Source organism: Maylandia zebra, linkage group LG6, assembly GCF_041146795.1.
Source record: "Maylandia zebra isolate NMK-2024a linkage group LG6, Mzebra_GT3a, whole genome shotgun sequence".
In the NCBI taxonomy this organism is placed as follows: Eukaryota; Metazoa; Chordata; class Actinopteri; order Cichliformes; family Cichlidae; genus Maylandia; species Maylandia zebra.
Genome location: NC_135172.1, coordinates 30,180,977 through 30,195,094, shown reverse-complemented (window position 1 = coordinate 30,195,094; position 14,118 = coordinate 30,180,977). Strand labels below are relative to the sequence as shown.

The following is a 14,118-nucleotide window of genomic DNA, read 5'->3' as shown; positions in this document are numbered from 1 at the left end:
CACTGTGGTAGTGTAGTGAATCTCTCTTCATGTAAAATGTGGCCTCTCTCACACAAGACAGACGTATTTATACCCCAGAAAACGTTCAGACTGAAGAATTAAAAAAAATTAAATAGACCAAAAAAACCAAAAAAAACCCCAAGGTGTTCCAACAGCGCAAGGGGTGTGGCACCACAGTCTTCACATATCATCATATGGCACGATATCATTGTATGAGATAAAACAAAGGCCTGGTCAAACTGTTTGAACAGAGCTCACAGAAAATGAGGGCAAAGCAATAACAATGTGATTTGTTGACTTTTGTAGTTTGACTGTCAAAGGGGAAGGCATAGTGAAAATATAAAAATACTAGAGATGGACCGATCCGATATTACGTATCGGTATCGGTCCGATACTGACCTAAATTACTGGATCGGATATCGGAGAGAAATAAAAAATGTAATCCGATCCATTAAATATCAAAAAAGCACCTCACAAAACTTGCCACACGGCGTAACTCGGTCATAACCGTAGCACTCGGAGCAGTGTGCTCACGTGATAGAGCGGCTGTGTGTATTTGTAGCCTCACTAGCAATCCAGTGGCATTTCATCTCCGAGGAAGTTATCCCTGAGAGAAGTAAAGCAAGTGTTTAAGTTCATCTCTGAATGTTTGTAAAGCATTCCCATGTTAAGCTTAACAACCGATATATGGAGCGACTGCCTCTCTCTCTCCCTCTCCTGCTGCTACTTCAATCCTGAAACTGATTAATGATCAGCTGATTGGCTTTTCTGTAGCGAGTCCGTCTCTCTTCTTTGTTTTTGGCCCACTTTACACCAGAAAGAGGAAACCAGCGGCTGAACAACAGCAGTTTAAGCTTGATAAGCTGTTGTTAGAATTTATTTAATATTACTTTCTAGACCAGGATCCTTTTCTACGTAGCTGACAGCTGCTAACTGTGCAGGGGCGGATCTAGCAAAGTTTAGCCAGGGGGGCCGATAGGGCATTAACAGGGAAAAGGGGGGCACAAAGACATACTTTTCTTTCTTATTCTCATTTAAAATGTCTAGCTTTTATTAAATAATTATCTGAATCTTACACCCAAAGTTTTAATCTGATGTAAAATGTATAGAAGTCCATTACTGTATATAGTAACTGTTAAGTCTAATATACCCTAGTAAGCTATACTACTTTTTCCTTTGGGAAGGTACCATCTGTGCAGTCTGCAGTTCTGTTGAAGAAAGATCTTGAATCTATTTAATTATTCTTGAAAAATAATTTATTTCTGTGCATTTTTTGGTGGTTCCCTATTTTTTTTTGCTGGAAGTTTGCAACCCTATTAGTTAGGTTGCTTAATATTTCTGCTAAGTACTCTTTAAAATACCAGAATAGGAAGGATGGAGTCGGTTTAAGTTTATTAGATTGATCAGTGTTGCTGAACTATGAAATATTTTGGGTGCAGTGTATTTTTTTGCATACAGGTATAACAGAATAGCTTCAGAGTTGTTGTTTATTTAAACTTGAGTGTGAACTTATACAAAATGCAGCAAGATATAAAAAAAAACCAGTTTTATTAATTTAAAAAACACACTATATCGGATTCATATCGGTATCGGCAGATATCCAAATTTATGATATCGGTATTGTATCGGACATTAAAAAGCGGTATCGTGCCATCTCTAAACAATACCACAGTGTAAGTAAAACTTACTTAAATAGAGAAAGAAATATGGCTGGCAATGGGGAAGAGAGAGATAAAAATTGAAAATGATTTTATAGTAAGGATAAAAACTAAAGTGCAAAAGATTTGTGAACAGATGGGCCTTAAAAGAACCGGTTAACTGTTAGAGAGGTGTAAAACTGACAGTTGTCATGTCTCCTGGCTTGAAACATCAGCTTTTGTGAAGCTTCAAAAGACAAACTGACTGGAAAATGTGATTTTCTTATAACAGCAGCATTACAAGGATCAAGTATTCTGTTGTCATTCACCGTGAAGAAAACCTTACAGAACGAGATGCAGTTACTCAGATCTCGGTGTTAATAATGATTAAAATAAGCAACGATAGTAGAAATGCCTCGAGGCAATAGCCCTAATAACACTAATTGTTGAAAATGCTGCTAAATAATTGCAGCTAGTTGTAGGACTGCAGGTGCAGGTAAAAATGAGAATGTGGTAGCTCTACATGGAACTAAATTAGCAGTAAAATATACAGAACACACAGTTCTGTGTAGACGATGATAAATCAGTGCTACTGTCTCTTTTCAGCTCCATGCCTGAATCTGAAACTTCACATTAATTGAGAAATTACCTGCAGTAGGGATGCTGCTGTGTAGCTTGACACTTTAATTTTGAGGAATCCATGGAGAGGGCGTGCATGAGAAGAAGAAAGCGAATCTTTGCGACGTGACTGAAGATATTTTTAACAATTTCCTCCTTTTTTTTGTGTCTTTTTCATTTTTATTGATGCCTAAGAGTTGACAGTACTGAGGCAGAGAAACTAGGAAGCAAGGGGAGATAAGGATTTTGACTTGCAATAAAGATCTTCGACTGCTATCAAACCAGATGATGCAGTTTTATTACGTGCTATGATTCTTAAATAACCATGACAGAGTTTGAGGGAGGTGGGACGGGGAGTACTGTCTTTTTAAAATAAGCAATTATTACATGTAAGACAAACTCAAAGTGGAAAAAATAAAGCAAAGTAAAAAAAGCAGGTTATAATGATCAAATATTATTACAATACTATGTATTATAGATCTCTGATTTAAAACAATAGCTTAAAAAAATCCTCAATAAAAATTAAAACTGCCTTTTCCCATTACCCAGGTAAGTTAGATCAAATATAACTGTAGTTAGATCAGTTAGATTTTGTACTCTTCAGCAATAAAATGCAAAGGGGAAGAAATTTCTTGTGGCACATTTTCAAACCGACTTTAATAAAATATAGTAGATTTAATATGTTTACAGTTTTTAGCAGGCACATTTTTTGATTTCCACATGTCATCTCTGTGAACCGTCCCCACAATGCCACGTTTTTAGTTTTCATGTTACGCCCAACACATGCTCTGTGAACATAAGCCACCAGGATGATGCACCAGAAAATGAACAATTTTCCAGGCTACTTCACTGTACTTACTTCTTCGCTGTGTATCGTGTGTCCTGTGGGCATTGAACTGTAAGAGGCCATTGCGCTTTTAGCCTGTGCCACTTTCTTTCATCTTCCAGTATTATTAAATGTCACATAACAGTAGTGGCAGGATAAGGCACAAAAGGTGCTGACCATCTAGCTTTTCAACGACTGGGAGCAGCTCTCTGTGTTCCAGACCCTCAAGTTGGTAATGAGCAGGAGAGCCGTGTCTGCTCTCCCTCTAACACTAATACATCTCAGGTACCCTGGCAATCTAACTGGCATCAAATTCAGCTTTATTTCCATCAAGCTCCTCAGTATTCCACAATGTGAGGGGTGCATACTCAGCAGAAATGGTGAAACGCAAAGACCTGTACTGAATTAACTGAGATGTGTGTGCTGCAGTGTGTGGTCAGGTAACATGTGGTAAATGTGTGAAATTTCTGCTTTGTGCATAAATGACGGATGTTGTGAGATTCCAAACAAAAGAATGGCATTCATTAGTGAGCCTTCAAAAACTATCTGCATATTTGAATACCAAATATAAACTCTAAAGATGCCACCTCGGCACTTTGCTGAACTCTCTTTTTGTCCTTTCCAGCCATTGTTTCCAACAAACATCGGTCTGATCTGCATGCTGACAGCCTTCAGGATGAAATGCGCAAACTCAAGCGGGCAAGTGCTCCACCACCCATCCTGACTACATTCTACAGAGGCACTATTGAAAGTATCCTCTCCAGCTGCATCACTGTGTGGGGCGGTAGCTGCACTGACTATAACAGAAAAGCTCTACAACGCATTGTGAGAACAGCTGAGAGGATAGTTGGTGTACCACTCCCCTCCCTGCAAGACATTTACACCACTCGCCTCACCCGCAAAGCCATCACAATTGTCAACGATGCAACCCACCCCGCGCACTGTCTGTTCAGCCTCCTGCCCTCTGGAAAGAGATACAGAAGTCTCCACTCCCGCACTACCAGGCTCACCAACAGCTTCATCCACCAGGCTGTGAGACTGCTGAACTCTCTTCCCTCCCGACTCCCAGCCAGCAGAATCACCAGATTGGCAGAAGTATAGGAAGACAGATTGGACTCTACTCCCCCTCACCCACGCACACTCTCCAACAAAGAAACACTCTCTGAACCAAGAACTGAAAACATTCCTGACTTGCATTGCAATTGCACACACCTGCAACTATATATATATTTTTAGTATTTCTTTTAGCACTATTTATATTATTATATTACTATTTATTACTTTATTGTTAGGGCTGTTTTTGTTGTGCATCTGCACCTTATTGTTGTCAATGTCTACGCATGGGACAGTGTGAAACGTAATTTCAATTCCTTTGTATGGCAAGTACATTTGAAGAAATTGACAAATAAAAGTATTCTATTCTATTCTATTCTCTATTCTATTAAAAGAAGTCATTTTAGTCAATAGCTCCAATGCCTTAGTAAGTCTCGACATGCTCTTTTCACTCATCTCTAGTAAATAATATCCAGCCACGTGACTGCAGTGCAGACTGAAAACTACAAAAAGGGGAGTGATACACTAAAAAAACACAACACCTAATCATTCCCACAGCGGCCAATTACAGCTACCCTGCTTCCTCCTAAGCCAATCACAACTTTCAGATGTTGTCATGAGAGCAATACTGTACCCACTATGCACTCACACACCCACCACAATGCAGGAATGAGAAACGGTGGAAAAGGACAGACCCTGGACACTTTTTTGCTCAGCTTTATTTTAACACTGCTCAATGTTGCCCAAAGGAAAGCGAGATGTTTCCAAATCTGTGTTTGGTCTCAGATCTAACCAAGCCTTATCTTTAGGGCAACTATTGTCTGTTTGCCTGCTTTTTCATTTGACTTGGTCATTTTGTCCATCTGGACTCAACAATATCTGCAACCCCCCCAAAACACAACATCCGTGTTAAAATACTAATAAAAATACAGTATTAATACGAAATAAAACAACAGCAATGCATTGTTCATGAATGCGTCTGCTGATTTGCATCTGAGGCTTTTTCTGTGTGAACCACTGATAATTACATTGCGAGGTAATCAAACCAAAAAGCTCCCTGTTTTCCAGCCTGTTTACTAACACACTGTGATAATTGCATTCGCAGGGCATGGTGTGAATGTACACAAAGCCACTATCTGAGAATGCAGCCCTAACACAGAAATGCAGCAGTGTTGAGGGAATTCTTTAATTAATTCATTCGTTGACAAAAAAAAGCCCCCTGTGTATTTCACAGCGCCTAAAAACAGAAAATCAATACTTATGCTTTTTAAATAACAAATCACTATGTACTTGTGTGCAGCTTCGCCGTGTGGCAGGATATATTGAAGCTAAACATACAGTATAATTGCACGTCATAGCAGTACAAAGCTGTGCCTCACAATGCATCCTCTTCTGAGAATTGAACTTGTCATTACTGGGTTCACTGAATGGACCCAGTGTTACATTATCCTTTATTACATGTTAGTATAACGATCACTGTGAAAAGCATTAAAAGCTTTACTTTAACATTGACAGGTTTGAGGGTAACGTGAGAGATGCAGCGAGAGAGAACGAGCAATCCATCAGCTACAAGTGAGACTGAGAAACTGGCTAAAGTGAATACACAAATTGGTCATACTGGTGTGGTAATATATCCTGTGCAGTCACCTAAAACATCACGACCCACAATGTCAGACAGATAAATCTGAAAATGTGGGTCTCAAGAAACTCCAGTGACGTGCATGCAGCAAAAACGATTGTGCCATCAATCTCAAAAGTCACTTTTTTATATATGAAATTCTTCTAAATTGTCCCACACTCTCTTGGCCCCTGAAGCTGCGTTATATGTCTACAGAATGTCTGCCAAAGGCTGGGCATCAATACAATGCTTCTCCTATGATTTGTGAGAGATGTCCGGAGCAGAGCACAGTATGAAATGCAGAGAACAGCCGGGCCTCTGTAGGCACCATTATATTGATCTATACTCTGTACCTGTGTCACTGCGCTGATCGACAACGACAGAAAGACAAAGACTAGCAGCTCAATCGAGGCCGAACAAAGACGTCACCTATGAGTCAGCTGTCTTCTCACAATATGCCTGTTCATAATTCTTCTTTCAAACATTAGCTATTCCTTGACATTGAAGATGACAACCCCTATGATTTGTTCAGTCTTGACTATGAACCTAATTACTTAGACTAGACAACGCTTGAAGGATCTTTTCAATCACGACAAATTTACATCCATGCATATGTCTGTGTGTGCTGGCTCTAGTTCAGCTTTATCAGTAAGCAGAAACGCGTAATCATCCTGACACGGGACGGAAAAGAAAAATCACCAATGTAGTTGCACTGACATCAAGCTGCAGATTGAGCCTACGTGAGATCAATACGGCAACAGATCAATTCAGCGACAGGACCTTAGAAACCTCGATGCTAATGCTGGCGTTAAGTGGAAATGAGCAGACTTTAAATGCAAAATTACAAAAACACAATGCATCAGTTGATTGGCTAAATTGGCTGTTAGTGTGAATGTGAGTGTAAATGGTTTTCTGTCTCTCTGTGCTAGCCCTGTCCGGAGTTTACTCTACTTTTCATCCTATTAACAGCTAGCAAACGGATGAAATAGATGGATATATGCCTTTTTTTCCCCAATCTGTACACAAGAAACATTAGTTTCATGTTCAGTGTTTGGAGTTGCAGTTTCTTGTTTTTTAGTTTAGAGTATTCTTGTTTACCTTTGTTTTTTTTTTAAGGATTTATGTTTGAAGTCTTACAGTTTCTTGAGTGGTTTTGGTCATTGTTCTCTGTGTCGTCCTGGTCTGTTTCCCCAGTCATGTCTCTGTGCTGCCTGGTCCCTCTGTGGCCTGTCTCTGTGGTCTGTCATGTCTCTTTTTATTCTTCCTTTGTCTTTGTCAAGTCCGTTTGTCTCAGTCTGCGTTAGTTTCCTGTTTTAGTTTGACAGTCTCTTGTCATGTGTGCTTTATATTCAGTTTTGCTTCCCCTGTCGTTACTCAAACTTCGCTCACCTGTGTCTTGTTTTCCCCAGCTGTGTTCCATCTCTCTAATTGCCTTATGTGTATATTTAAGTCCCTAATTTCCTTCTGTTCTACGTCATTTCGTCATCATATTCCTTCATGCTGTGCGCGCTCCAGTCTGTCAGTGTTTCAGTCAGTCCTCTCCAGTTAACGCCGCCTTATGTTTTGTTAAGTTTGCCGGTGCGAGCTAATAAAGCTGTGTTTTGAGTTTATGTTTGTCTGCAGAGTCCTGCACTTGGGTCCACTCTCTGTCTGACACAGCATCCCATAACAATTAGCTCTATAGCTCTATATAATTAAGATATCAAGATCTCGCACATAAAGAACTCACCCCTGAAGTTCCTTGACAGACATGGAGATCTTGAGGTTGTGTCCCAGAACATGAAGTGCAGTGAGGATATCAGCCCATTGGACCATTTCGCCTAGAGGCCCTCCCTTCAACACCTTTGGGCTGAAAACATCTCCAGACTCCTCAGTTAGGAAGCCTACATGAACGAGGATCTGAAAGAGAACACATTGTTATAGAAGAGTTCAAATAAAGGTCTGTAGATGGGGAACATAAGAAAACTTGAAAGGACATTGTTTAATAATAAATAATCTTTAAACAAAGGTTTTTACAAAAATCATGTTTTTTGTGGTTTCTTATAATGTTCTGCTGTATTTAAATTAAATTATAATCACAAAAAAAATCTGTAAATGTACCTAAAATAATAATGATAATAGTAGTAATACATCACCAGAATAGTTTTTCAATTGTTAATAACTAGTTAAAACCAACAACAGATATGAATAGAGAGTCTCAAATCGTGCTTAGACTACATTAATAACTCAATGCCAATAACGTTATAAAATACAAAAATAAGCCCAACAGCTTTAGTTATTATCTGTAGCTCCAAACCAATGTAATCAAAAACCAAAGTCACCCAATAATACAAACTAACAGAGAGAGAAAGCTGAATATAAGAACAACCAGCACGTTTTACAATGAACAATAACAGTTTTTGTCAAAGTTTCAGAACTATGAAGAGCACAATAAATCATGAACAGGCCTGATGAGAAGTTAAACGTATAAAAATTCAGTGTATCATGTTTTAATTCTTTGTGTTTCTTTTCTCCTCATTTAAACCCAGATTAACTCCATTTTATTGTGAAAATACAATAGATCTAAGGGGGCCATCACATCTGTTGTAGGTCTTCTTGTTGCCTGAAACATTTTCACTATTCTAGATCATATTTATTGACATAATTTTACAGTCAACATGTTTTATTTATGATGGTCTAGTTATGTCACAGGTACCCTAAATTAATAATAATAGCAATTACCATTTTTTACATGTTTCTGTAATGGTTAATCCACCAATATGTGCACGGTCTTTAATGAAAAAGCTATTTTTTATGCTAAAATGTCATCTAAAATTTGAATATATTATTAAAAGTTTACTGTTTTACAAAAAAGCTGAAAAAAATAGTAAAATGCCAAATTACAGTTATTTATTTTCATTCCTGAAAAGAGAAAAAAATAGTTTCACAGGTTGAAAGCAAAGCTTGTTATGCTAATTTCTGACTTCTTGGTGAAGTTCACTTCACCGGCTCAAATTTGGGTATAAAACGTGAACTCAGTTTGGTATTTGCCTAATACATAACAATATAAACAACATAATTCATCAGTATAAACACGTTTTTCACTAATTTCCAAAATATATTTGTGTTTTCTTCTTTTTATGACAGATATTAAAATAGCCCTGTATGTGCACATAATGTACAGATGTTTACGATAAAGTACATTCACTCCAACCTGATGTCCATTATAACACTTTGAAATATTTGCATAATAGATATTGCTAAGCTCTTGGAAAGTTAAGTTTCTACTCTGCACAATGTTTTAATGACTTTGAGGATTAATATCATTGGAATTTCAAAGTGTTTGAAAAGGAAATTATGGAAATCCCCAATGAATTACTCCTCATGCTCCAATGGAACAACATTTTTCATATACACACAGAAAAACACTGTGGTAAAAATTCTTAGAAATCTAATGTGAACTTTAAAAATATATACTATGCAAAACATGTAAATTTCATAATAAAATAACTTTTACACTTTGACTTGTACTGTTATACAATTCTTCACATAAAGGCTACAGTCCTGTCATGCATGTTCACCTAGCTGCCACATAATTAGTGCAGCCCAGCGAGAAATGAGCAACACGTTACTTTTCACAGTGGATTAGACACAGTCATGTCCAAACGTTGCTTTGCTCAGTAATCCTGATTAACTAACACAGCATGAACACCTCCAGCTGCTTTTGCTGGCAAATGGAGCCCGCAACTTTGACCATGCAACATACATAATGAGCTTAAAACCAAATGCGAGGAGTTTGCCAGGAAGTTTTCCAAGGCCTTGTTTACTGTCTCACCATTTGTGTGCAAGTGCATACAAATGGTGAGACGCATTAGTGTTTCCTGTGTCTGTACTTTTAAATCTGTTAGCTGTAGCAGATAATGTCTAAAAGCATCCAAGAGCTTTTCAGATATATGCCACAATGGCACTCATTTCACTCTCCCCCTCCTAATTATGTGTGCTAATACTGAAGTTAGAAGAGCCAACATGTGCACCTGCACACAATATACATACATACACACAAAACTGCTACAAAATATGAGTCATTTTATGACCAGGGGACAGACTGCATCTGAATAACAAAATGAGAAAAACAGAAAAACTGTACTAAACGAAATTAATTATTGATTTCAACCCACAATAAATGTTTAACAATATTTTCAGCTGGCCATGGAAACGGGTTGTGAACGTAACATTGATATGTCATCATATTTTAGGTTCACATGGCAAAGTTCTGCTTAAATTATTGCCTATCTACACATTCAGCAGTTATGATGCGAAATAAGCTCTCTTTTTTGGAGTCCCAGACTAATATTTTTAATATTTTGGTGTCCACCAAAATCCTGTGGTAAACACGTGACTCATGCTGCAAGGTGCATGTATAGATTTTTAAATATTAGGGGAGCTGCTCATATAGTCGATACTAATGTAGAGCCTCATTAACACGCTGTCTCACTTTCGGGACCTAATATCCGTACACATATTCTTAATACTCAACAATATGTTTGTACACTACATTTGTTTAGCTTTATTATTATATAGTGGTGTTTTTGACTTCACACACTCAGCACATTTGATAAAGTAATTTCACTGATGTAGTTACTTGAAAATAAAGCGTGTATACAACTCTGGACAATGATGTGTATACAGCAGAGTCAAGCTCCAGTGAGACTCCAGCTGGCGTGAAAAATCCCTTGATTGAATAAACCTGCTCTATTAACTTCTGCTTCATAAAAAGATAAGTGAAATTTAATTACAGTTTGGGTGGCAGATGGCAAGAGTGAGAATACATGGCACCAGTACTATTCCCTGGCTCGGTGTTGGTGTTGGTTATAGGGTGTATCAGCGAAACGCTGGCATCGACGCAGAAATGGAGACAGAAGGAGCTGAATTTCAACTACTGGCACAACAGTAAAACTGATAAATAAATATGAGGAAAATCACACAGTGGCAGCAGCTCTGAATAACTGTAGACTGGATTCTATAAACTGGCATCCATACACAAATGCAAAGTTAATAGCAGGAGAGGAAGAGTTCACTATAAAAGCTGGCAACTCCCTCGTGATCTAAACTAGAGCCCAACCAGTACTGGATATGTGCTTTCAGACACAGGAAACAAAAACAGATTTCCCTTTCCTTTCCCTTTAAGTTATGAGTCCTGAGTAAGATAATATGACAATGCAGCTTAAAAATACAATACATAAAATTAATTGTCACGGCGGGGTGCGCCGGTGTGTTTTTTGAAACAGGACCTAAAAGCAGATGTGGACGAGGAGTTGCAGGTTTAAACAGAAAGCGATCCTTTATTTGGATGATAGCAGGAGTTAAACATGGAACCCTAAGCAAACTAAAAAAACACTAAGAAACAAATACTATGAAGTGCTATGACTATAACAGTGACAATGGTGGAGATAACAGACGACCTGACAACGACATTCAGAAAACAGAGGACTTAAATACACACATGAGGTGATCAGGGGAAGTGGAGACATATGAGAACACAGCTGACTCGAATGAAACATAATGACAATACAGGGGAGAGTAACACTAACTACAATGAACAAAGAACACCAGACTCTTACAAAATAAAACAGGAAACACAGAGACATAGACATGGAGATAGAACTTAACATAACCACATAGACATGAAACATAGACGCAGGAACCAGGGAGACTGGGTATGGGAACTTATGACAGCTGAATTTATAAAAATGTAGAGAGGTAAAGTTTGTGTTACCAAAAGAGAATCAAAATCTTGAGAGAGGAGAGGCAAACCAACACACACTCCTGCCACCATAACAATTTTACATACTTGCTCGCTTCAAAATGAATATGAACAGGTAGAAAGTTACACAATGGAAAGTAAACAACAGAAGGAATAACTGTGAAGCCTCATAAACTATGTGTGTCACAGCCAATTGCCTCCCTCGGGAATCTGGATAACACACAAGAGAGTTGAATACTTTATACAGTGGACTTATGGTACTCCCAGATGGTGTGTTTGGTTATGTGTGTGCGTGTCTGAAAGTGCTGATTTTTTTGTGTATTTGTTTCACGCTGACATACATCAATGAACTCCAGTTAAAATCCCTTGTTTGTGTTCAGCATAAATGCTCACTCGCAGTGAGCTTGGGGACTCTCAAAAAGCTCTGAAGCTAATTTTTCCTGTTAACATCCCATAGGGACTGAATAAAGCCTCATGAAACCCACGGAGACACAAACAGAGGTACAATACCTTGCTCACCTTTACATCTGTCCCATCTGTTTGCTTGTATGTTCATGCACCACCAATTTGAATCGCAGTATTTTCACAGTATCTTTCTGTTCTAAATGCCGTTAGATGAGTTGTAGTAAGGAAAGTCTAGTCTTTGAAATGTTTATGCAATATGAGACTGAGTCAAAGTGAAATCCTTGGAAAGACCTTGGTGCATACACTTGAGAGCGGGAGCGCAGAAGTGACTGTTAAGTATGTGTTACCACTCCAGTGGTATCCTCTGCTCGAGACATCACTAACAGGGTAACGGCAGAAGTATGCAAATTCTTGGCTTAGCATCTGTTAGAACAGGACTTTGTATGGACATGTCTGAGTGTGTGTGTGTGTGTGTGTGTGTGTGTGTGTGTGTGACCTGGTTCTCTCATTCATCGTGCCCCCGAAGAAGGTTGCAGCTGTCCAGCCATGGGAGGCAACACAAGCTGGCACCGACAAAGATCACTACTCTACCCTTAATTTCACCTTCTTCCTCATCCTCCTTTCATGGCCCTACAAACAACTTTCCCCTCTTTACTTATACTCATGTCTTTCCTGCTTGTTTTCATATTCTTTCAACTTGCTTCCTCCTCTTCCTCTTTCCTCTAACAGCTTTTTCTTTTACCCCTACCCCAGTTCCTCACTCCTCACTTATCCTTCCACACTGTCTGCACTTCATCAGTCAGAGATCTATTAAATCTCAAAAGGGCAGAGATAGAGAGAAGGGGAATTAGCAGCTTGACATTTGCTGACAAACACACTAAATGTGCATGCTCAAGGAAGCACAGATGCACATAAAGTGACACGGGGAGATACTAAAACTACTAGCAGACAGCCAGCGAATCTGTTGCTTTGTAGGTTAACGGGATAAGGTCAGCGTCTTTGAATCTGTACCCTCATCTTTCAAAAACCCTTCAATGATTCCTGAACTTAGCTAAATATATTTCCTTTGATGTCTAACAAAATGAAAACAGCTTTTGTTCAGATTGATTCTAATGGCAAAAAAAAAACAAAAAAAAAACGGCCCTGACCTTATATTCAGTTTCATAACGAGGTGAAAAAAATTCTTTTAAATGTATCATTGCTTTGAAAGGGAAGTGAACCAAGAGGTCGACTGTATTCTTTCTGAACCTCAGACTCACTAAGGAAATTGGCACTCACAAAGAGATTTCCTAGAATACTTAAGGCAGGCTTTTACGTCATTGTTCACTCTGATACAAAATATCACTCACTTGCAAATACACTAGACTGTAGAAAATCTATTCTCCTGTGACTTTCAGGTAAACCCTTCATAATTACATTACTCAAATGTCCAGAGCTGCTGTGATATGTACACACACAAATGCACACATGCCCACACACTTCCTGCTGCATTGCTTTGTCTTTCATTTCCTCTTCTTCTTGATCTTGTCGCCTACGATACCTGCTTCTGTGTTCTACTAATTTATTCTTCTTCTAGGGAAACATCTACTCTGGTTACAATCAAAGCCCGAGCCCAACAAAGAAACAGAACTGAATCAACAAAGCCTCATTGGAAATGCAAAGACTAGAGATGAACTGACCAGACGGTGCTCAACACATAAACAGGTGTACAATTAAAAGTCAAACACACTCATCATGAGTAAAGATCCATAGTTCAGCAAAGAAAAGTGGGGGGGGGGGGGCACCACAAAAACTAGCAATAAATCACTTTCACCCAGCTGAACATAATCATTTCACAGAAGCTAGCGAAGGAAAAGTGGCTGTGGCTAAAGCTAAAGCAATTCACAGCTCTGACTCATCCACAAGCAGGCAGCCCTGGCAAGAGCCAAGGTAATGGGAATGAGTTTCACCTAATTTTGTTTGGTAAAGGAAACTATGTCAACTTACTGCAGTTTGGGGAAATTTTTAAAGATTAATCATTTATTTTATTATCAAAATAAACATTTTCCCTGAATAAAACTTGATTTTTGTTTGTACATGCTTAGAAAGAAAATCTGAATTTGTAAAAATCTGTATCTGCAGGTCACGCTTAAGGAAAAATCAGAATCGGACAAGAAAATTGCAATCAGTGCATCTCTAGATGGTATAATCAGGCACGGTCCTGCTAATGGGAACAGGG

The 14,118-nt window shown here is 38.6% G+C and overlaps 1 protein-coding gene across 2 annotated transcripts in view; it reads right to left on the bottom strand.

Annotated features, from left to right (window-relative positions):
• The window catches only part of LOC101479752 (alpha-1,6-mannosylglycoprotein 6-beta-N-acetylglucosaminyltransferase B), a 142,314-nt gene that overhangs the window by 47,586 nt on the left and 80,610 nt on the right, over positions 1 to 14,118 (bottom strand). For both annotated transcript variants that reach the window (XM_076885061.1, XM_076885062.1), the window contains one exon: positions 7,482 to 7,651. In XM_076885061.1, coding sequence (XP_076741176.1) covers positions 7,482 to 7,651 — 170 coding nt within the window. The remainder of the gene's footprint in view (positions 1 to 7,481; positions 7,652 to 14,118) is intronic.